The sequence below is a fragment of the Chiloscyllium plagiosum genome, chromosome 37 (assembly GCF_004010195.1).
Source record: "Chiloscyllium plagiosum isolate BGI_BamShark_2017 chromosome 37, ASM401019v2, whole genome shotgun sequence".
In the NCBI taxonomy this organism is placed as follows: Eukaryota; Metazoa; Chordata; class Chondrichthyes; order Orectolobiformes; family Hemiscylliidae; genus Chiloscyllium; species Chiloscyllium plagiosum.
In genome coordinates this window covers 34,668,719-34,693,753 of record NC_057746.1, presented here as the reverse complement: position 1 = coordinate 34,693,753, position 25,035 = coordinate 34,668,719, and the positions used below count along the sequence as shown (strand labels likewise).

At 49.1% G+C, this 25,035-nt stretch overlaps 1 protein-coding gene across 2 annotated transcripts in view; it reads right to left on the bottom strand.

Annotated features, from left to right (window-relative positions):
- Positions 1-25,035, bottom strand: part of csnk2b (casein kinase 2, beta polypeptide) — a 58,579-nt gene that overhangs the window by 31,341 nt on the left and 2,203 nt on the right. For both annotated transcript variants that reach the window (XM_043678340.1, XM_043678341.1), the window contains exon 2: positions 2,662-2,744. In XM_043678340.1, coding sequence (XP_043534275.1) covers positions 2,662-2,733 — 72 coding nt within the window. In that variant the 5' untranslated portion in view covers positions 2,734-2,744. The remainder of the gene's footprint in view (positions 1-2,661; positions 2,745-25,035) is intronic.

Here is a 25,035-nt window from a genome sequence, read left to right as displayed (position 1 = left end):
CAGAACCAGCACAACTCGCCCTTGCTGCAGCTCCGAGGGTCATAGCCTGGAGTAAAGGATCAGGGTCTGACCACTCAGCTTCCTCAAATTCCATCTGTAAGACAAGACCACCCACCCACCTTGGTCTGCTCACCTTTAATGACCTCTGTATTGCAAAACAAAAGCCCCATCAACCTCACATTGGAAGATTTCAACTCTTTCCTGCCCGACAGATTAATTTTGGGGAAGAGATGCCCAGATTCCATTTTTCAAAATAAAAACAGCGAATGCTGGAAAAACTCAACTGACTCAATGTATCCGTTAATATCATTGTTTCATTTTCTGATCAAGGGGAGACTGAACCTTGGTACAATAAAACGGAATCAAAGTGGGGCTCATGGTCTGAAGCTGTTAGAACGGCAGGCAGATTCCTGATGGGATTCCCACTTCAATCATACATTCCCTACAGTTGGAAGCAGGCCATTCAGCCCATCGGGTCCACACCGACCCTCTGAAGAGCATCGCACCCAAGACCCAGCCCCTAGCCTAACCCTGTAAGCCCGCATTGCTCATGGCTCATCCACCGAGTCTGTCCATCCCTGGATACCACAGGTTAATTTAGCACGGCCAATTCACTCTAATGTGCACATCGGTGTCTGTGGAATGAAACTGGAGCACCTAGAGGAAACCCACACACACGTGGGCAGAATGTGCTAACTCCATGCAGACATACTATCAGAGTCATACAGCACAGAAACTGACCCTTCGGTCCAAAGCTGCATAGTGACCAGGTTTCCCAACTGTCTCACACCATGGCCAAGCTAAAGAAGGGGAGATAATTTGTCTTGGAGAACAGCACCCAAGGGTGGAATCGAACGCAGATCCTGGGTCCTGTGAGGCACGAGTGCTAACCGCTGAGGTAGCACACCACCTTTCTCTGTAGGTGCAGAACTTGGAAAGCAGCACTGAGCAAGTTCTGGAGCAGTTTGACACAGAGATCGAGGTGGTGGTGGAGGTTTAGGCAGGTTTAAAACTGGATAAATCCTCAGATCTGGGATGAGTTGCATCCCAGGCTGCTGTGGGAGAGGGGGGAGGAAATCAGAGGGGCTGTGACCCAAATTTTTAACTCCCGTCTGACCACAGGGGAGGTGCCAGAGGACTGGAGGATAGTGAATTTGGTTCCATTCTTCAGAAAGGATGATAATTTGGGAGGAGAGAATTAACTTACACTTGAGTGTTACGGTTTGATCAGGGATAGGCTGCATGGCTGTGTTAGCAGCAAGTCCTACCTCTCAAATTTGATTGGATGTTTGAGGAACGACCAGCTGTGTCATGAGGCTAGTGCAGTTGATGCACTTTGTACCAATTTACATTGCCCAAGAAAAGGATGCTGCTCATCAGCCAATCATGCTTGCTGGATGCTCTATTTGTTTCTTTACATCCATTCGTGGGATGTTGGCATCGCTCTCTAGACCAGTATTGGCCACCCCCAATGGCCCAGAGGGCAGTAAAGATCAACCACATTGATGTGCGTCCGGAGTCACGGGTAGGCCAGATCGGGTAAAGTCAGCAGTTTCCTTCCCTCAAGGACAGGAGGGAACCATTCTTCCCCTCCATTTCATCATCATTGTTAGATTCTCAACTCCAATTCCACCATCTGCCATGGTCAGATTCAAACCCAGGTCCTCACAACATCACACTGGCACGGTGGCTCAGGGGGTAGCACGGCTGCCTCACGGCACCAGGGACCCGGGTCCGATTCCAACCTCGAGCAGACTGTCTGTGTGAATTGTGCACATTCTCCCCATGTCTGTGTGGGTTTCGTCCGGGTGCTCCGGTTTCCTCCCACAGTCCAAAGATGTGCAGGCACGGCTGCCTCACGGCACCAGGGACCCGGGTCCGATTCCAACCTCGAGCAGACAGTCTGTGTGAATTGTGCACATTCTCCCCGTGCCTGTGTGGGTTTCGTCCGGGTGCTCCGGTTTCCTCCCACAGTCCAAAGATGTGCAGGTTAGGGTGGATTGGCCGTGGGAAATTGTCCCATTGTGCCCAGGGATGTGCAGGTTAGTGTGGATTGGCCATGGGAAATTGTCCCATAGTGCCCAGGGATGTGCAGGTTAGATGCATTAGTCAGGGGTAGGGGAGTCAGTCTGGGCGGGTCACTCTTCGGAGGGTCATTGTGGGCTTGTTGGGTCCAAGGACACTGTAGGAATTTTCAGTCACCATGGATCCCTGGGATAACAGTGCAGTGATGATACCATCAGTCAGTGTCAAGGAGTCGAGTGTAGCTGGGCAGTGCGCCTACCGGAGATGTATTTTTCAAAGACAACCAACGTGCAGTCACCACAGCAACACCTTGACCAGAGTTAACCTGCCAGCCAACTGAGGCATGTCCACACCCTCCCCCAACCCCCACTTTGAAACGTGATCCTCTTGCCTCTGTCCCACTCCTGCAACAAGAGCCGGTCTCTTCCTTCCCAACAAGGGGAGGGGAGGAGAGGTGGAGTGGAACGGGGCTGAGCCTGCGGTGCAGATGAACGTATATGGGTGAGCGTACTGAGGCCCTAGCAGTGAGTGGAATGAGCTCAGTCTCCATGAGAATGAAGCTGCAGCTACCTGGCCTCGGGATAGCAGGGTTTACTGCACAGCACCCACTAACCCAGGCCGCGCTCAGAAACCCACCTCACAGAAGAACTCATTGCCTCGCAGTCCGCAGAACCAGGAGATCCATGATACTTCCTCCGAGCTGCTCATCTTCGTATCCTCTGAAAGGGGGCGGGGGGCGAGAAAAGCAGGAGGAGGAAGGTGGGGGAACAGAGAGCGAGGGAGGGGGAGTGAGCAAGTGATCAGGTAAACCAAACGCCTTGTGGCACCTCCTGTGCCACCCCCCCCCCAATGATTACAGCCTGCCCCTAATTGCCCAACTTCACAGGGCCTGAAGTTCCCACTCAAACTCAGCACTAGCCCTGAGCAAACTGCAGCCCACAACGCCAGGCTATAGTCCAACAGGTTTATTTGGAGTGCTGCTCCTGCCTCAGGGAGCTAGCTCTGCCTGACGATGGAATGGTGTTCTGAAAGCTTGCAGTTCTAAAGAAATCTTTTGGACTGTCACCTGCCATTGTGTGATTTTTAAACTTTTGTCCACCCCCGCCCAACACTGGCACCTCCACATCAAACTGCATCCCTCTTTGCCCTCCTTGTGTCTTGAGGCATCACTCTGTACACTGAATTGGTACGTCCAACCCCCGCTCCCATTCACTTGCACGCATGTACACACAGACACAGACACTCACAGTCTCATTTTCTCAGGGATCTGAGGAGCAGCTGACAGCATGTACAGGCTAACCCTTACTGCAACCCGTCTCCTGGGAATACTGCAGATAGATTGCAGCACAGCTCCCTGGTGCACAGCAACTCATCCAGCCGAGCTTTCAGTCTGAGTGGAATAGCAATCCACAGTCAGCAACTGGAGCAGTGCCTTGACAGAGTAATTAAGGCAACAACACACCATCACCCTGCCTCAACTCACCAATGCAAGATGTACGCACTCCCCAGTGGGCCGAGGAACAGCAGATGGAGATTAATTTAGGTCAGCTGCATTTTGGTCAGTGATAGGGCCCTGGGGAGTGTTAGCGAACAAAGAGGAGATCTCAGAGTACAGGTTCACAGCTCCTTGTAAACGGAGCCACGGGTAGGCAGAGCGGTCAAGGCTGCTTTCTGAATGCTTGCTTTCATCAGTCACAGCACTGAGTACAGGAGGTGGAAGGTCATGTTGCAGATGTACAAGACATGGGTGAGGCCATATTGGAAACACAGCATGCAACTCTGGTCACCCTCCTATAGAAACGTTATTATTAAACCAGAAAGAGTGCAGGAAAGATTTACTAGGATGCTACTTGGACTGGAAGGTTTTGAATTATAAGGAGAGGCTGGACATTTTTCCCCTGGAGTGTAGGAGACAGAGGGATGATCTTTTAGAGGGGTCACAAAGATAGTCACGTTTTTTTTTACTAAAAGTTGTTCCTTGGCTCAAGGAGACTCTGTCCTTGATTTTTGTTCAGACGGGTAATAAACCAGGCCGGGCTCCAATTAGACTGGTTTGGTGTAGAAATGAAAAGGATTTTGAGAGGCCTTTTGTTTCTATGTAAACAGATGAGACCTCAGGCCAAAGGGATCATGTTTTAGAAGTGACCTGTATAATGAAAGGGGAGTGGTCAGCTCTCTAACTGAGCGGAGCAATTTTAGTTCAGTCCAGAACTGGTTGGGAATTCAACAGTAAGCTGTGTGGAAACTCACTCACTCTTTCTGCCCATCAATTTCAACCTGTAAGCGTGTTCCATTGATACTGGGTTTTAAAGGGGATTTGCTTATTGGGACTGTTGTGTATATTCGAAAAGCATAATAAAGTCTAGTTTGGATAGACTGAGCTCTATAGGGGTTCTGTATTCTGTTCTTAGTGTTTCATTGGGTAATTTTCAGAATAAATTTTTTGACCGCTTTTAAACCTGGTAGTTAACCTCGCTAACTTAATCCGAGTAATTTCCACTGTACATTTACCAAAACAAGTTGCAAAGTTATGGTCTGGGCTGCCTGCTTAAGAATGTCGAGAGTGGTCTGGCCCAGAGGTCTATAAAATCATGAGGAACATAGATAAGGAAGGTGGGAAACAGTGTTTCCCCAGGGTAGGGGAGTCTAAAACTACAGGGCGTGGGTTTGAGGGGAGAGATACAGAAGGGTGCACAGGGACAATGTTTTTCACACAGAGGGTGGGGAGGGTCTGGAACAGGCTGCCAGAGGTAGTGGTGGTGGTGGACAGTACAATTTTATCATTTCAGAAACATTTAGACAGGTACATGGATGGGATAGGGGACGGAGGGATACGGACCAAACACAGACAAATGGGACTAGTTTAAATTGGGAAAACTGGGCGGGCATGGGTGAGTTGGGCTGAAGGGCCTGTGTGAATGCTGGAAACCTGGATGACTCAACGGGACTGGGATCAGACCGGGAAACCTGGAGGAGCTACACTCACTGAGCAGGTACACAAACTAGGGCACTGAAACGCACAGGCACACAGGGGTTAAACAAGGGAGGTACTGAGCTGCTACTGTTCCCATCAGTGAAGAATCCAGACATGGTCTTGGGAAGAAAAAGGATTGACCATTTAGCTCCGAGCTGAGAAGCCGAGCTTTCACCTCTAGTGTTATAAACTGTGGGAAACTGGTTGTGGGAGCTCACGTGATTGGCTATATTTGAACCCAAGGCTGATAAATCTGAGCACAAGGAATTTGAGAGATGGGGGAATTGGGTGGAAATGTGAACAGTGGATCGGCTATGATCCTAAGGAACAGGGCAGCGGGCTCAGGAACTGTACAGTCTGTTCCTGATCCCTTTTTCTTTAAGAACTGGTCTGTATGGGAGAGTGTAGCAGAAACATCTTCACTCACCTAACAGGCAGTCTGAGACACAAGGGAGCTGCCTGGCTCCAGAAAGACAGCAGCCCGTCACAATCACAACCAAGGGGAAGCCAGTTACTCAACATGAAGCTTCAAAAGGCTACGTTAAAACGGCACCCCAGCCTCGGAGGGCAGGGAGCAAAGGTCACCTGCGCAGAACTGCATCAGCGAGTTATCCTGTGAATGGGGTGTGGCAGCAATCTAAACTGTTTGACTAATACGGCCAGCCACCTGATAGTCAGCTGTGACACACCGATAGTGACCTAAGCTTATTCCTTCAGAAACACTGGCTCCAAACCACCTCAAACACGCAAGATAACTGAGCAGACATGCAACAGGTCGGAGTAAATCTGCAGCAATCACTGGCAATACCCCCAGAAGGCAACTGGGCAAGACTGGCACATTTATGACGGGTAATGAAAAATACTCCTTGGGACAGAGGGTGATCAAAACAACTCAAACAGGACTCCCGTCTAATCTTCTTAATGAAGACCAGGAGATCATGGTTTGTGGAAAGACTTGTAGCTGCGGTGCTGGTTGTTGGTATGTTTGCTGAGCTGGGAAGCGGATTTGCAGACATTTCGTCCTGTCCCGGTGACATGCTCAGTGCTTTGGAGCTACCTGTGAAATGCTGCTGTACTGTGTCTGGAATTTATCCAGTTCCGTTCCTGCTGTTTCCGGTTGTTTGTTGGACTGGCCGGTAAACTGGATCTCGGTCTACGTGCATGTTGATGGGGTCCGTGGAGGAGTGCTATGCTTCTAGGAATTCTCGGTTTTGCTTGTCACATGATTGTTGTGATGTCCCAGTTGAATTTGTGGACACTGCCATCTGTGTGCGCTTGACTACCCAGGCCAGGTGGTCGTGGCGTTTTCCTGGTGAGTTGGTGTTCGTGGATGCGGATTGCTAGTCTGCCTGTTTGCCCCAGACAGTGTTTTGTGCAGTCTCTGCATGGAAACCTGGAAATGACAATTAGTCGTGCACATGCTGGGTATCAGGTCTTTTGTCCTGGTGAGCTGTTGTCTGACTGTGGCTGTCAGATTATAGGCTCCCAGCCACCCAGTCAAAAGGCAGCAGGAATGCAGCATCAGAGACATGAGCTGAACATTCAGCCCCTTGAACATGTACTGGTGGTACTCCGTTAGATTATGACCCGAGAGTGTGTTTGGCTTCCACTCAGGTTCACACTGATCTAACAGTTTAAAACACCCCTCCATGTGTCTGGGAGAAAGTGAGGACTGCAGGTACTGGAGATCAGAGTCGAGAGTGTGGTGCTGGAAAAGCACAGCACATCTGGGAAGGAGGAGAATCAATGTTTCAGGCATAAGCCTCATTCCGAATGAAAGGCTTATACCCGAAACGCGACTCTCCTGCTCCTCGGATGCTGCCTGACCTGCTGTGCTTTTCCCAGCACGACACTGTCGACTCCTCAGGGTCGAGCCCAGTTCACCAACATGGAGGTGCTGCTCAACTCGAAGGCCTGTGACATCGATGCAGCATTCAACAGAGTATGGTGATAAGCAGCCTGAGTAACGGGAAAGGGGAAAGACTCTCTCTGCAGTTGGATTCGACCTCACATGCGGCAGACAGGCTGGGTTGGTGGAGGCTACCTAGCAAAGCTCCAGCAAGTCAGCGCTGCCGTTTCCCAGGGAAGATAGTCTTCTTCAACTTGTTCAGGAGGTGTAATCACACACCACTGCAGCACATGGGACTTGGAACCCCTCCCCCCGGCCCAGAGGAAAGGCCACTATCACTGCACCACAAAAGCACTTCCTCTGGATACGGTTGCAGGTGCAGCCATCTACAGCAACTGTATCAGTAACCTTCCACCCCACCCTCCTGGGGGCAGTAGTGGGGCTGTTTACTGACTATTATACAATGTTCAGTTTCAATATGCAGCAAGGGACAACATCCAAACTGTGATGGTCTCCAACCGGTAATCTCACCACTGTCCTTAGACATTCAATGGTGTGACCATCACTGAATCTCTCATTAGTACCACCCTGAGGGGGGCATAACCATTCACCAGAAACAGAGTAAGCCAAAATACCATGGCTACCAGAACAGGTCAGAGGCTGGAAATCCTGCAGCGAGTAACTCCCCAGAGTCTATAAAGCAAAGTCAGGAGGGCGATGGAATACTCCCCACTTGCCCTGGAGGGGGACAGCTCCAACAATACTCAAGAAACTCGACATCATCCAGGAGAAAGCAGCCCGCGCTGGATTGGCACCACATCCACTCCCTCCGCCACCGATGCTCTGCAGAAATTCACCAAGGCTCCTCAGGCAGCAACTTCCAAACCCACGACCACTTCCATCCAGAAGGACAAGGTGTAACCTATTCCCCAAGAACTGTGGCTCACCATCTCGGGAAAGGGGATGGGCAATGATTGCTGGGCCCAGGTAGCAACACCCTCACCCACCCTGTCAGCAAGTTAAAATGAAGCATGCTGCAAAGCACTTGGGGAAATAACGAATTGGGATTGTTTTTGTAAATTTCAGACCCACCACCAATGTTCCTTTTTCACAGATTCGCCGGAAATGTCAGTCTAATTGTGACGCGGCATCTCCAATGTTGCGATCAGATCAGGGTGTGCGGCTGGATGATAGCAGGAACGTCGCTGAGGTGGCAATCTCCTCCCGGAAGTGAAATTAAACAAGATCTGGATCAATCATTAGCATTTATTGCTGAGATTTCTTTGTTCAATTCGTTCAGATCGTCAAGTTGGAGTGCAGCGGGTGAGGGTGGGGAAAAGATACCTGAAGCACAGCAAGCAGCAGCTGCAGAATCCGAATCAGACTGCAATTCAAAGCAGGGGTCTGCATGATTGGAGACCCTCCCCAATAGCTCCCGTGTGACCGTCAATCCAGCCTTACCACTATAACTGAACTCACCACCACACATCCTCTTTCAGCAGAGGGGGGAAATGCTTGCAAAATTATTGCCCAAATGTCGTCACCAACATCCCTCTGAGCAGCAGACACCAACCTTGCCTACTGTGGAAGGGAGGGAGGGAAGACGGACAAGTCAGTTTTTGCTCTGTGCCTCACAGACACACTATTTTCACACTTCTCTCTCTGTCACACATTCAGTGAGCCAGTTAGAGTCCCGGAACAGAAAAACCACCAACATCTTGAGCCCTGACCCTAAAAAAAGCAACAGGAAAATTCAAACCGCAGAAAACTGCTCAGCGACCAGGCCAGAGGCCAGATCTTTGCAATTAGTAAATGGAGACATCCAGGGGAGGCAATATTGGAAATGAATTTGTCTTCTCATGAGTGGTGGTGACCGGGAAATGAGCAACATGGAAAGAGGCAGTAGCAGCTTTAAATATGTACTTGTGAGCAGGGGTTGACGGGCTGTCTAGTAAACGCACACCCCGCCGAAGCAAAGAGTGACACTCACAGGCAGTGATCAGCTGTACAAAGATATCAGAATCCCAATTGATTGGGCTTCCAACCAGAAGCATGGAGAGGCAAATCTGACTGTCGGGCTGTTGTGGGTGGGAACGGCTTGAAGCCAGCTCAGAGATGGAGATGGTGGGTGTGGAGATGATCTCGGCTCAGCTATGTAAACGGCACGAGGTGACCAAGGTTGACTGCTCCTCACCCAAACCGCTGCTGGAGGGCATATCTACACCTGCCTCTCACAAGGGCCAGAAAGATGCAGACAGACATTCTGCAGTTTTTATTTAATTCACTCTCAGGATGTGGGTGTTGCTGGCTGGGCTGAGCATTTACATGCCCTGTCCCTAGTTGCCCCCCTTGAGAAGGTGGGGGTGAGCTGCATTTACTGCCCATGTCCCTAGTTGCCCCCCTTGAGAAGGTGGGGGTGAGCTGCCTTCTTGAACCGCTGCAGTCCATGTGCTGTGGGGTAGACCCACATGTTCCTTAGGGAGGGAATTCCAGGATTGGGACCCAGCCCCACTGAAGGAACGGCCGATATATTTCCAAGTCGGGATGGGGAGGAACTCGGAGGGGAACTTGCAGGGGGTGGGGTTCCCATGGACCTGCTGGCCCTTGTCCTTCTGGATGGAAGTGGCCGTGGGTTTGGAAGGTGCTGCCTGAGGGTCTTTGAGTTTCGGCAGGGTACCTTGTAGATGGTACACACTGCTGTTACTGAGCGTCGGGGGGTGGAGAGAGGGGATGTTTGGTGAGTTTCTGTCAGTGAGAGTTTCAGTGGAGGAGGGAGTAGATGCTGAAGGTGATAAAGTGGGTTGCTTGTTTTGGAGGCTATCAAACTTCTTGTTGTTGGGCAAATAGAGTGGATCCCATCCCATTCCGGACTTCTACACCTTGTCAATGGTAGGCCAGGCTTTCAGGGTCAGCTACTGCAGGATTCTCAGCTTCTGACATATATCACAGTAGACTGAGAAATTGCTTAAGTGACATCAGGTACATGGAGTTTTATAAACAGTGGCATGGGGTACCAGAAATACATTTTATAAGCAGCTCTGGCTCAGCCTTAACCCGCCCAAGACCTCTTCATTATTGCCTGCTGATGTGACATCAGCCACCTCAACTTCTCCATCCAACCTCACCCCCTCCAACCTCTCCATGCCAATCCCTGGTTCACCATCAAACCCGCTGACAATGGCGTGGCAGTCAGTCATAGTCTGGAGAACGGACCTGTGTCGCAGAGGCCAAAAGCCAACTCTCCGACACCATGTCCTACTTCCCCCTTGCCCATGACCCTATGGTGACCTGTCAGGCTAAAATCACTCACACTGTCTGTGCCCTCGTCGCCCCCAGCCTGGCACTGCCTGGTTCTACCTGCTCCTCAAGGTCCACAAGCCCAACTACTCTGGCTGACCCATCACCTCCGCACGCTCCTGCCCCACTGAACTCACCTCGCCCAACCTCGACTCCATCCCCCTTCCAGTTTGGTTTAGGCACTTCCCACCTACATCCGTGACAACAACCATGCCCTCCATCTCTTCAGTTAACTTCCAGTTCCCCTGCCCTCAGTACTTTCTCTTCACTGTGGGTGTGCAGTCCTTGTACACATCCATACCCCACAAGGATGGTCTCCAGGCCCTTCGCTTCTTCCTCTCCAACAGACCCAGCAGGTCCCCCTCCACCAGTACCCTCCATGGGCACTCAGATGGGCCCCAGATACGCCTGCCTTTGTTGGTTATGTCCAACAGTCCCTCTTTAGTACGTACACAGGTACTGTCCCTTCACTCTTCCATCGATGACTGCATTGGTGCAGCGTCCTGCAACCAGGCTGAAATGGAGCGGCTCATCGACTTCACCCACAAATCACACCCCGCCCTCAAATTCACGTGGTCCATCTCGGACACCTCCACCCCCTTTTCTTCACCTCCCCATTTCCATCTGTGGTGACACTCTCCAGATGGTCGTTTACTATAAACCCATTGACTCTCACCAATCTGGACTACCCTACAAGAACTCCATCCTGTTCTCCCAATTCCTCCACCTCCACTCAGACGAGGAGACATTCCACTCACGTGTATTTCCAAAGCCCACCATTTTGAACAACATACTTCTTCCTCCCTCTGTAATCCAGACAGGAATCTGCTGCACTCCCTCCATTCCCCGTTCCACTGCTCTAAACCCGCTCCAACACAATAAAGGCAGAGTCCCCCTTATCGTAACCTACTACCCCACCAATCTCCGCATCATCCTTTAACACTTGTGCTAACTCCAACTAGACCCCACCACCAGGAACATCATCTCATCCTGACCCCTCTCTGCCTTCCACAAGGCCCACTCCCGTTGACAGTCCTTGGTTCAAACCACTTTGCCCACTGACCCCTCTGAACCCCCAGGTACCTTGTCCTACAACCGGAAAAGATGCAAAACCTGCCGGTACACCACTCCCCTCAGCTCTGTCCAAGGCTCTGGACAATCCTTCGAGGTCAGACAGAGGTTTACCTGCCTCTCCTCCAACCTAGTTTACTGTATCAGGTGCGCCCAATGTGGTCTTCTATACATATAGGAGAGCAAATGTAAACTTCGGAAATGGCTCACCAAGCATCTGTGGGCCCACAGGGGCCAACCAGACCTCTCAGTCACTGCCATTTTAATCCCCCATACCATTCCCTTTCCAACATGACCATACTTGGCCTCCTCCATTATCACATCAAATCAGACTGCAAGTTGGAGGAACACCGTATCTTCCACCTGGACAGCCTCCAGCCCGAAGGACTCAACACTGGAGATCGCCAAGATTAAAGTAATGCTGGAAAAGCACAATAGGTCAGGCAGAATCCAAGGAGCAGGAAAATCAATGTTTCGGGGGTTGACCTGTTGGTCAGAAATGATTCCTGATGAAGGCCTTTGCCCGAAACGTTGATTTTCCTGTTCCTCAGATGCTGCCTGACCTACTGTGCTTTTCCAGCAGCACTCTAATGTCCAGCATCTGCAGTACCCACTTTCGCTAATTTCAAATAACCTCCCTTCCCATCCCAGCCCCTCCCCTCCCTGTCACTAGCCGGATTCATCCTTCCCATTGACCAACCAGGTGGTACCCTCTAACTGCGTTCACCTATCCCCACTTCACCACTCTGCCCTCCCATCCCCTTTAGCTGCAGCTCTCCCTTACACCCACCCCCCGCCCCCAGTCCTCAGGAGGAGGAAGGACAGGATGGCTTTGAAGAAGAGGGTGCAGAAAAGTTGGATGCAGAGATGCTTTAGTTACGTGGATCATTAAGGCAGACCTGTATCATTTCTCCCGAAGGAAAAAAGGTCAAAGCCTTTGATGACCTCACAGAAAAGGGGGATATCACTCTTTTTGGCCAAATGGCAGGGGAACATCACATAAGGCAGCTGGAAAAGAACACAAGGGCAATGTTCCGTGGTGGTAAATGCAGCAGGCAGTTCGGATCTGGAATGCACTGGCCAAAGGGTTGATCAAAGCAGATATACGCACTTTCAAATGGAAATGAGTAGGCACCCGAAGGGGCCAAGCCAAATTACAGGGTTAATGGGGGCGGGGAGGACAGTTGAAGAGGTCTTGCAGAGAGTTGCCATAGACATCACAGAACAGATGGCTTCCTGCTGCTTTCTGCACTGACATTTAACACAGCCAAACATCAACAGCACCATCAGAATGACATCTCTGGCACTAGAGCACAGGGAAGAAACTGACCGAGTTCCTTGGGAAAACGAGGGAGGGAGAGAGAGCGCACGAGAAAAAAAGAGGGAGTTTTGGGAAAAAAAATCAATTGAAGGCCAAGACAGTGCAGTCAGTACAGTCTGCAAACATAAGGACACGGGACTGGAAAAACACGGATCCCAATGGATTAAACACAGGATTGGACAAACACGGATTCCAGTAGTTTGGGGAACTGATGGCAGCCTGGGGAGGTACTTGCTGAGGTTAAAACAATGAAATAATATGGCAGTAAATGAAATGTTAGAACCCACAATTGAGACCTGCCTCCTTAAGGCACAGAGCTACTTATAAAGATCCAAAATCCAAAGGGAAACTTGGAGCGTGAGGAAATGCCCTGCACCTGCTCGCATGGGCACTTGACAGATTCCCAGACTCCATGTGGAATTCAACACCCTTACAGCACACAATCGCTGCTCCCTTTGTGACTGTGTTACATCGGAGGCTGGAGCAGGGCCCAATTGCTCTCATCCCACTGCTCCACAGGTCACAACATCTCATAAATATAGTTTCCCAGTGAACACAATGACCAACGAAATACTTTCTCTGCATTAGGACCTAGCAACCCGGTTTCCTCATAAACACAAGTACTGGCACATTACCAAGATAAACCTTGTACAATGATGGTGAGATGATTGGTTAACAAACATGTACAGAGGTATAAGTAAGACTCCTTCCACATTCCAAGGTAAAAGGGACAAATAATGCATTTCCCTAGCCTTCAGAGAAAAACAGTGCAGAATGCCCCAAATTCTGCCACGCTGATGTTCTAGCACGCACTGAGTAATCATGGCTGTCTCTGGAGGCTGGCAGGCACGCAAAACTCAAGAAATCCAATAGAGAACGTTCTCCAATCACACATCCCAAAGAACAAACCAGTTTCAGAGGAAGGCTCTTGGCGAAATGGGAGAGATCAGCTGTTCAGCCCTTCCTCACCGGTTTTGTTAGCTGCCACCCCCCACCCCCACAGACCCCAGCGCACACTCTACCCAGTTCGAGTACTGAGCTACAACCCAGCTGCCAGTTATCATTGTTCATATTGTCTCTGGGAGGCTGTTTTAAAAAAAATCTCCAATGCCTACTGATGCCCCTTAACGATGCCCCACAGTAAATAAACCAGTCCAGATAGCTCCGCAAAACTGAAAACAAATCAAAGTTTGAAAGATTGTGGAAATATTAAGTTGAAAAAATATTAAATCTAAAGCATCTTTTGAACAATGAGTTTATAGTCAAAGTCTTAAGAGTTATACAGCATGGACACAGACCCCTCAGCCCAACCAGTCCATGCCAACCACAATCGCAAACTCGTCCCACCTGCCTGCTCCTGGCCCATATCCCATTTATTTACTCTTTCTTCTCCCCTCCATTTCACAGACCAGCTGGAGGTATCTCTCCCATTCCTCAGTAGCTTTATTTGACCCAGATCCATGACTTCAAGTCTTGGTCACTTACTCCACCATTCAATCACTGCCATCCTCCACTGTTTGACAGACCTTCCTTCTGTCCATACCCCAACCACCTCCTGCTCAGATACCTCTGCCCACCTCCAACCTTCTCTCAGTTACAGTGGAAAGTCACTGACCTGGTACAACTCTCACGGACGCTGCCTGACTGGCTGAGATTCTCAGATTCCCTGCCTTTCGATGGGGAGTTTTTGACAGGGGCTATGGATGGTGTAAACAGGGTGGTGTTTGTCTGTAGATTCTCTCATTGCTAAATACAAACATTCAGTATTACCATAACATCATAACACCCAAGGGGAGTGTCTCTTTAACTCTGTATTGCCTGGATTCTCCTTTTCACCCCAGCATTCCCATGACCATTCGTGGTGTTTAACCTCCTTGTGATGGTGACTCTTAACTCAGGACAACCAAGTTTCAGTTCAAAGTTATTACTGAACAGCCGGAGAGAGATTCTGGGTGACAATAAAAAGGAGTCTCTTAACCTTCTTGTGGTGACACTCCTCGATGACTCTCTGAACATTACATGCAAGCAGTATATTTTATACTTTGTGTTCTTAGCATCACATGGTGGATTGAAAAATACCCGTTTTAACCATATAACAGCAATCTCAGTGACTAGCGATTGCTACCTTCTTGTGATGGGTAGTGAATCGTTCACAGGAGCTTTTACTGTATTATGTTAATAGGAAAGGAGGTTAGATCATCTGATTTAGTGTTGTTGGTCTGCACATACCCTTGTTAATAGGTAAGGAAGCATGTTAACTGGAACAGGAGTCAGTTAATAAGATTTATAACCACGGCTAACAGTCTTATTCAGGGCAACAAACACCTTTGCCCAGGGCTGGGAGCAAACTACACACCTATGGCTCCCAGATGGGAGCAAGGCACCCGCTGGGATTTCCGATCTCAGTCTGTCAAAGGATAGGTACACAATCCAACATACAGTGAGTCACTCTAATAGGGGATCTTTAACCACTGCATTCCCAATACTCCAAAACACTATTTCAGCCAAGAAACAAGAATTTTTACTTCTGGGGTTTGCAAACTTCAGTGATGCCTTACGGACATACCTTAAGATTTTGTTTCAATCTTACATCCAAGTCCAGATCAAACATTACCCATTGTAACATACGAAGGGGGGGGGGCGCGGTCACTGGAACTGTACAAGACATGGCTCCGGTCACAGCTGGAGTATTTGGTGCAGTTCTGGGAAATAACATTATGGAGGGATGGTTTTAGCACTGGGGAGGGTGTAGAAGGATGCTGTCCCGGGGGCTGGAAAGAGATTGGACAGACTCTGGTTGCTTTCCTTTGAGCCAAGGAGATTGACATGGGATATGGTTGAGATGGAGAAAATTAGGATTAGCAGAAATAGGGAGAAACCTCTCCCCTTGATGGAGAGAGCTGTGACTGGGGGGGGGGTGGGGGAAGGCTAGATTGAAGGTGAGGGGTGGGAATTTAAGGAATTTGATTTCCCACCCACCCCCAACCCCAGAAGCTGTGTACACAGGATCCTCAAATGATCTGAAGGACACAGGTGGGGGTTAATTGATGCCGGATAACAGTTGGCCACACACTGGGGCCTGGCGATCTGGTTTGGATCATCAGAAATTCAGTTCATGGAATGCTGGATAATCACTGTCCCTCTGTATATCTGGAACTCACTGCATGTCAGGGTGGGAGACGGACAGACCCCTCAGGATGTTGGAGTAGGATTTAGATGTGCGCTTGCTACTCCATACAAGGCAGACAGGCTAAGTACTGGAAAAGGGGGCGAGAGTAGTTCGGAGATTGGTTTTTGAAAGGTGTGGACTTTATGGAGGATGCTGAAGACCTCTACGATCCATACATTCCCTTTCTGTCTCCCCGAAGAAAAAGGGCCAACCCCTTTCTATACTATTCCTTCAGCCATGTGTTCACCTCCATGCTCCCTTTAGCCATTTTCAGTTTACACATGACATAGGTATCCCACAAAGTCCTGTTCTTGGATTTAGCCCTCAGTTCCTGCTCTGCTCAGTACACAGTAGCTGCAAGATGCTGGGGAAAAGACAGTTCAAAAAGTCAACACATGATTTGTCCTGAAGCGTGTTACCTGGAAATCAGTTTCCACCGAAGTGCCAGTTATAAATCTACTGCACACATGGATCTGAAAACACTGATGCCACTTTAAAGAACCTACTTGTTTTTTCATTGGAGCTAGGGCGTTGAAAATGCCCATCTTCAAGAAAAGAGCTGCTTACTGCCTTGTGCCTGGGCATGGTTACGTGAAGGTGAAACAATCAATCAATTTCCTCAACGCAGTTCACAAGTGCCAAGCACACAAGGTAATGGCGTTACCGGTGACCTCACTGGGCACCACGACCTCACCAACTGTCAGGGACGACAGGGCACTGTGACCTCACTGGGCACCACGACCTCACCAACTGTCAGGGATGACAGGGCACTGTGACCTCACTGGGCACCACGACCTCACCAACTGTCAGGGATGACAGGGCACTGTGACCTCACTGGGCACCACGACCTCACCAACTGTCAGGGATGACAGGGCACCGTGACCTCATTGGGCACCACGACCTCACCAACTGTCAGGGATGACAGGGCACCGTGACCTCATTGGGCACCACGACCTCACCAACTGTCAGGGATGACAGGGCACCGTGACCTCATTGGGCACCACGACCTCACCAACTGTCAGGGATGACAGGGCACTGTGACCTCACTGGGCACCACGACCTCACCAACTGTCAGGGATGACAGGGCACCGTGACCTCATTGGGCACCACGACCTCACCAACTGTCAGGGATGACAGGGCACCGTGACCTCATTGGGCACCACGACCTCACCAACTGTCAGGGATGACAGGGCACCGTGACCTCATTGGGCACCACGACCTCACCAACTGTCAGGGATGACAGGGCACCGTGACCTCATTGGGCACCACGACCTCACCAACTGTCAGGGATGACAGGGCACCGTGACCTCATTGGGCACCACGACCTCACCAACTGTCAGGGATGACAGGGCACTGTGACCTCACTGGGCACCACGACCTCACCAACTGTCAGGGATGACAGGGCACCGTGACCTCATTGGGCACCACGACCTCACCAACTGTCAGGGATGACAGGGCACCGTGACCTCATTGGGCACCACGACCTCACCAACTGTCAGGGATGACAGGGCACCGTGACCTCATTGGGCACCACGACCTCACCAACTGTCAGGGATGACAGGGCACCGTGACCTCATTGGGCACCACGAGTGTGTACCATCTACAAGGTACCCTGCAGAAACTCACCAAACATCCCCTCCCTCCACCCCCGACACTCAGTAACAGCAGTGTGTACCATCTACAAGATACCCTGCAGAAACTCACCAAACATCCTCTCCCTCCACCCTCCGATGCTCAGTAACAGCAGTGTGTACCATCTACAAGATATCCTGCAGAAACTCACCAAACATCCCCTCCCTCCACCCCCCGATGCTCAGTAACAGCAGTGTGTACCATCTACAAGGTACCCTGCAGAAACTCACCAAAGACCCTCAGACAGCACCTTCCAAACCCACGGCCACTTCCATCCAGAAGGACAAGGGGCAGCAGACACATGGGAACCCCACCCCCAGCAAAATCCCCAGCATCCTGACTTGGAAAGATATCACCATTCCTTCAGTGTCACTGGGTCAAAATCCTGAAATTCCCTTCCGGACCACATTGTGGATCAGTGCAACAGGAACATAGGAATTAGAAGCTGCAGTAGCCAATTCGGCCCTTTACTCCCGCTCCGCTATTTAATATGATTATGGCTGATCTTATTCTGGTCTTAACCCCTCGCTGCTGCCTGCTCCCTGGAGTCCTTGGTTCTGCTTCTCATCAGAAACATTTGGATTTTTTTTGTTGAATCTGTTGACTGACTCCGCCTCCACAACATTCTGGGACAGTGAGTTCCACAGCTTCACAAATCCTTGGACAGAAGCAGTTCCACCTCACCTCAGGTTTGAACCTGCCTCCTCTCAATATATATCTAAAAACCTCTTGCTCGAGGCTGTCCGAGAAGGGGGGAGCATCTGTTCTATGTCTACCTCAACAATCCCCTTTCGCATCTTATATACCTCATTAGATCCCTCCTCTCATTCTGCTGAATTCCAGCAAAAACAAGTCCAGGTTGCTCCTTGTACTAGAGCCCTTTCATCCCTGGAATCAATCTGGTGAAGCTCCTCTGAACCGGCACCACATCACTCAAGGAAGGAGACCAAAATGGGACACAATGCTCAAGGTATGGTCTCAGCAATGCCTTCTCTCATTATAACAATGCTTCCTTACTTTTATTGCAAAAGGACTGAATTGTGAAAGCCAGGATTCCATTATCAGAAGATAGCTCAACACCTTCTCCATGAAAATTATAAATGGCTCCAGACAGCAACGCCCACTTCCGGTGAATAGATAAAGGTTGCTCCTCTTCCTGCCAGCCCCAAAAACTGCACACTCAAGCAACGTCAAGGCGAACGGAGACTACTGCGTCAATCCCCAAACCCGGAGAACTTTCTCACTACTGCAAAACCGTCTGAGCAAAGCTGCAGCAAGGATTTCAACGAGTGCTCAAGTTTCAGATGGTGGGAAACGCTCAGGAGTAGCAGTGACAAACTAAAAAGATGGGGTGTGGCTGAGCAGCACGCTGAACTGGAAACACCGAGACAGGGCAAGCTCTTCAAAAGGACAACACATAATTCTACAATCACGCTCCAAGGAAGGAGGTGACTGCGCTGGAGAGGGTGCAGAGGATATTCACCAGGATGTTGCCGGGAATGGAAAAGTCTCCGTAACAAGGAGAGACAAGGATAGGCTGGAGCAGTACAGGCTGAGGGGCAAAATCTGATTGAGGTATACTAAATTACGAGAGGAATAGACAGAGTAGATCGTGAGAATCTCTTCCCCACGCGAAGACCAAAGGGCTTAGGCTTCAGGAGGGGAGCAAGCGGTTTTGAGGAGAGCTGGGAAAATAACAAGAGGGGTGATATGAATACCATGCAGCCTGATGATGTGGGGGAGGGATGCACTCTTGCAACGTTTCAGAACCACCTGGATAAGCACTGAATACACCAGGGGCGGAAAAGACCAGAGACCAAGAACAGGAAAATAATGAATTAATGTAATCTAGTCAGGAGAGATACAGTAAGTCATAGGGCCTCTTGCTATGCTGTGTACCGGACTCTCAAATTCACAAAATACCTTACACCGGAGTAACTTAGTGAGGGGTAACGTGAGAGACACAGCAGCCAGTTCACACACTGCAAGCTTCCCCCTCCAGCAACAAAACAACATGACCAGATCAGCTTTGGGGACAATTTGACCAGGACATTGGGAGACCTGCCCAGAGGTTTTTTGGCAGCTGGATCTCGCCCAGCATCTCAATAAATCAGTCTAGATTCACCCCCCTCGTAGCCCTGGAGGGAGGTTCAATCCTAAATGTGAGAGACTCAGGCAGGTGTTCCGAGCTGACAGATTAACAGCACCCGATATTCAATGGTCTGACTCGGATTGTTTTGGACAAACATACCATTCTCAGTGACAGGAAGAAAGGAAGGGGAAATGGTGACTGACCCGGGCAGGAGGGTTGGGAAAGCCTCCCAGGTGTGTTTGCACGTTGATCGGTTAAACACAGCCTAGTACAGAGTGGGAAAGCAGGATGACGGTGTGGGAAGACAGATTAAACAAGGGGAGGTTTTAATAAAGATCAGGAGATGTTGCTGCAGTCTGCCCGCCTGCTATTTCTGTGATGCACAAGGGGGCAGGAAGAATTTAATGTCCTTCAACCACCCAAAAGGACAAACTCCAGCAATCATTAATAGCTATTTGCCAAAACGATTGCAGTTTCTGTACAAGCTTCTTCCAAACACAGACATTCCCCCCTCCTCCCCAGCAAACGTGTTATCTGCAACTCTGTACTTGGCTATTGCTAGCCATGAGAACTGATTATAAGCCTTCCAAATCTCTTCATTTAATATAAAATCCACAAGCTTCCACTTGCTTTAAGCGCTGTTAAAATTAGAATTATGAGCTAACCTCTCTGTAAATCAGCAAACATATGCTGACTGTAACAGTGAGCCAGCCCTGGAAATCCTTACTCCCACTGCAGCAACAGCCACTCAGTCCCTCTGCACAGCAAGAGGAGGCCATTCAGGATTCCTTGGCCATGCTAGCTCTCTGAAAGAGAAAGGTCATTTGCCCCACAGCCAAGCACCCATCCGCTTTCCCTTCCTTGAAAGAAATTTTGAGACAAGAAACAGAGTAAAAACAACGGGATCTTTGGAAGTGGCCCTGCTTTCCATGATTTGGTGGGAAGATATGCTCACACAGAAGGCAGGTGAGCTTCTGCAGGGTCTGAACAGCCTTTACAGCACACGGGTGTCTGGGAAGTGATGATGACATCGCTGCAGTTGCCAACGTTTGAAAGTTACCAGCTCATGTTGGGACAGAAGGGAAGTGTAGGTGGAGATGAGCACTGCTTGAATAGGACTGGAAGAAGGGACAGACAGCAGGTTAAAACAAAGCACCACAGGCCATTTACACCAGTGAAGTGTTGAAGGAGGGCTCAAGTGAACAGGAGAATACAGATAGTAATAGGTCAGAAATGGACTAAAGGATCTTCTTCGATTCCTATTGGGGCACCATTATGATAATAGCAACAAATGTTTATGCATTTGACAGAGAGAAAACCCCTTCTTATCCAAGTCACCACACAGAGATACGCAGAGTTACTGTTACAGATTGATGACCTCCTGTCAGGAACTATTAACTGTATTTCTCTCTACAGAGGAGCGACCAGACTGAGCGAGTATTTCCAGCATCTTTTGACTCACATGTCCTGCCAACTTTAAAGACTGCTCTCCTCCTGAGTTTCAGTTCCTTTTATCGTGCATCTCCCAACCGTCCAGGCTGAAATGTGCTGTTTTATACCTGTGCTCATAACCATTCACCACGTCAGTTTGCATCCCACTGAAAGCCTATGACAATTAGCTTGCTTATCTTCCATATCAGCTGCAAACTCAAATTCCAGCTGACCCAGGCTGTTCCCAGTCGCTCAGGGGCAGTGGTGTTCAGACTGACCTTAGGGAACACTGCTGTGTACCTGTCTGCAGCCTATAAAGGAACACCAGGATGATGCTGTCTGACTCCAGGATAATTTACAACCCAGGAGAAAGTGAAGCACTCTGTGAGCAGGTGTCCTGTCCCCCCAATGTAGAGGAGACCATATCAGGAACAAAGGATACAGTAAATGACATGTGGAAGTGCAGGTGAAACTCTGATGGATGTGGAAGGCTCCTTTGGGACCGATTGCATACTCGCCCCCAGCCACACACCCCTCCATTTATCTCTCCACCCCCTCAGTCCACAAGCCTCATTCCTGGTGAAGAGCTAGTCCCGAAACGTCGATTCTCCTGCTCCTCAGATGCTGCCTGACCTGCTGTGCTTTTCCAGCACCACACAACTCTGACCTCAACCCAATCTGCCGCGGTGCCATGGCATTCAATGTTATAACCACGGCTACCTTGGCAAGCACCAGAGCTCCACCCCACTGCCCACATCAAATATACTCCCAACGTTAACCTTCTCACTAAATTTGGAGATCATAACCAAAAATAATCAAAACACAAAATCACTAGACACATGCTGGTCAACAACACAAATCCAAGTACCAAGCTATTTTGTCACAGATACCCCTACCTTAAAAGTTATTCCCTTCCCCAGCCAATCATTACTGGGCACCTACTCCCCCAACCCTTCCTGATTAAACATCTCTCTCTATCTCTTCCTCTCAGCCGTGAATACATTGAATGCCCCAGCCTCAACAGCCCTCTGCGATAGGGAACCCCACAGATTCAATTCCCGCCTCAGGCGACTGACTGTGTGGAGTGTGCATGTTCTCCCTGTGTCTGCGTGGGTTCCCTCCGGGTGCTCCGGTTTCCTCCCACAGTCCAAAGATGTGCAGGTCAGGTGAATTGACCATGCTAAATTGCCCATAGTGTTAGGTAAGGGGTAAATGTAGGGGAATGGGTGGGTTGCGCTTCAGCGGGGAGGTGTGGACTTGTTGGGCCAAAGGGCCTGTTTCCATACTGAGTAATCTAATCTAATCTAATCCAGAATCTGGTTTCCAGCGTCTGTAGTCATTGTTTTGACCTCAAAGAATCCTGTATGTTCTAATAAGGTCACCTCTCATCCTTCTAATCTCGAGTACAGAGCCAACCTACTCAACCCTCCTCTTTAGAAAGTGCCTCTATACTGTGAGTTAAGCTGACCTTCTCCAGACTGCTCCCAGTGCAAGCCTACCTTCCCCGAGATGAGGGATCCAAAACTGTTCTCAGTATTGCAGCTGCTTGCATACCAAATCTTTGTCCTCCGAGTTTGTCAATCCTGCATCGGTGTTAAAAGATTACCTCCAAAACCATGGGCTCTTGCATGTAGCCAAATGCATGGTATCTCATCAAACACCTTCTGAGAAATCCAAGTATAGTACATCCACTGTTTTCCTTTCATCTACCCTGCATGTTATCTCCACAAAGAATTCTACTGAATTTTTCAGGCCTGACATCCCCTTCATGAGGCCAAGCTGACTTTGTTTAAATACATGATGCACTTCTAAATGCTTTGCTTTAACGTCCTTGATAACAGATTTAATATTTCCCTGACAACAGACATTAAGCTAACTGGTTTACTTTGTTTATCTGTGTTTTGTTTCCTTTTCAATTTCAACACTTCTGCTTTCACTGGAGAGATTGCTCATTCAGACAGGCTGACTTCACTCCTTTCAGGATGATCAATATTTTTTAATCTCGTTTCATTCAAAGCTGTCATGGCAGAAAGACAATTCCTGACAAAGGGCTTTTGCCTGAAACGTTGATTCTCCTGCTCCTCAGATGCTGCCTGACCTGCTGTGCTTTTCCAGCACTACACTCTCGACTCTGATCTCCAGCACCTGCAGTCCCCACAAGCCTTGTTTCTGTTTTACAAAAGATGCAAGGGTCCTGACTTCCCTTTACACTCACTGTTTAACTGCATGCCCGTGATTGCAAGTCACCAAATGAGAACCTCTGACTCCCTGGAAACCAGGAACAGAGCTCTTCACAGCCCATTGTGTACAAGAGCAGCCAAACACACCACACTGCTGCATAAATGATGTACAATGAACACTACTTCCAGTACTTAGTTATGCAAAGTCTTGGCCATACCTTTCCTCACCTGAAGTCACACACCCAATCAGAAAGGAAGGCTCAGTCCAGGGATTTTACTCAGCGGTAGGGAGCACGGTGAAATGCAAATCTACAAAATCTCCCCACACCTTCCTTTACAGTCACTCTTTCAAGCTTTGGTGCTCTGCCTGCCTTAAAGCTGGATATATTGCAGCTCCAGGTAGCACTCCCCCAGGGTGGCCAGAGGTGAAGGGGGCCAAACCTCCCTTCAGGAATTGAGGCCCCCACCCGCAGACTGTCACCTCAGGGCAGGGGGCTGGCGGACTGTCATCCACGGCTTGTTAAACAGAGCACACAGCATAAAGAATAGGAGGTGGCCATTCGGCCCTTTGAGCCCGTTCACCCATCAATATGATCACGGCTCAGATCCAACTCAATACCCTTCCTGCTTTTTCTGTGCAGCCTTTTGATCCCTTTAACCTTACAATCTAACTGGCTCTTGAAAACAGTTGATGTTTTGGGCTCAACCACTTTCTGTAGCAGAGAATTCCACAGCTCCCCCCTCTCTGGGTGAAGACATGCCTCCTTATCTCAGTTGTAAATGGCCGACCCAGTACCCTCAGACTGTGAACTCTTGGTTCAGGACTCCCCTGATCATCAGGGACATCCTGCCCACATTTATTATGGGAGCAAGGAGCAGAAGGCACTGTTTTCAAAAGCCACCACATTCTCATTGGTATCCTAACCTCAATCAAGCTGCTTACAAGAGAGAAAAAAAGATGATGTGGTCATTATCACATGAGTGCTGGCAGGAGCTTTCTGTGCACAAACCAGCTGTCCATGTGCTCCATTATAACAGCGCCTACACTTCCTACACACTTTGTTGGCAGTGAAGAATTACATGATGTCTGAGGATGTGACTCTACAGCAATACAAGTGCTTTGTTTTGAAATATTTCCTGGGTCTTACTGACGAGACATTGGTCACACAGTAAGCAAATCAAGGGAGAAACAGACTTGCCTTAGAAGCAGTTTAGAGAAGGGTTCATGCAACCCATTCCTGGGATGAAGCCGGTACGTTATGTGGAAAGGGTGAGCAAAGAGTGCTGACACTCATTACAGATCAGGAAGGCAAGGTGATTTTATTGTTATGAAGATGTGGGTGCACTGTACCTTTTGCAGAGTTCAAACACTAGCAGAACTACCCGATACAGCACCATGTGTTCTGAACAAGATATAACATAACCATTTGGTCCAACAGTTAGTGTAACTGGGGGGTTGCCTGGAAATGACAAAACAAATCAAATCTGAACTTGGCCAAGCAGTTTAAATGAAAACACCAAGATATCAACCGCCAATCAAGTTTGAATTAAGTATATGGACAATATTCAAACCGATGACACAATCTGATGCTTTGGGGGTAGAAGACCGGGAAAAATTGAACAGTTGAGAGAGAACCGCCAAAGGACCAACAGGTACCTGTCTCGAGAAGGAGCTTGCAGAGAGAGAAAAAAAACATTGACACTGACCTGGACAGCAAATCTACAGAAGACTCAACAGCTGGCTGGTTGTCAAATTTGAATTTTTCAGTAAATCTTAATCGAGGGTTTTAATTGGACCAGTATTGTCAATGTAAAAGATAGGTTAGAGGAAGGAGTTGTAAATAGTTGTTAGTTAACTATTCTGTTATACTTTAAGAAATAAAGTTGTTAATTTTTACTTTAAGTCGTGACCTTTGGGATAGTTCTTGGCCTCTTGAATTTTCAGATGACTGCACGGGATAAATCTTTCTCTGTTGCCAGTTTAAGTTAAGCAG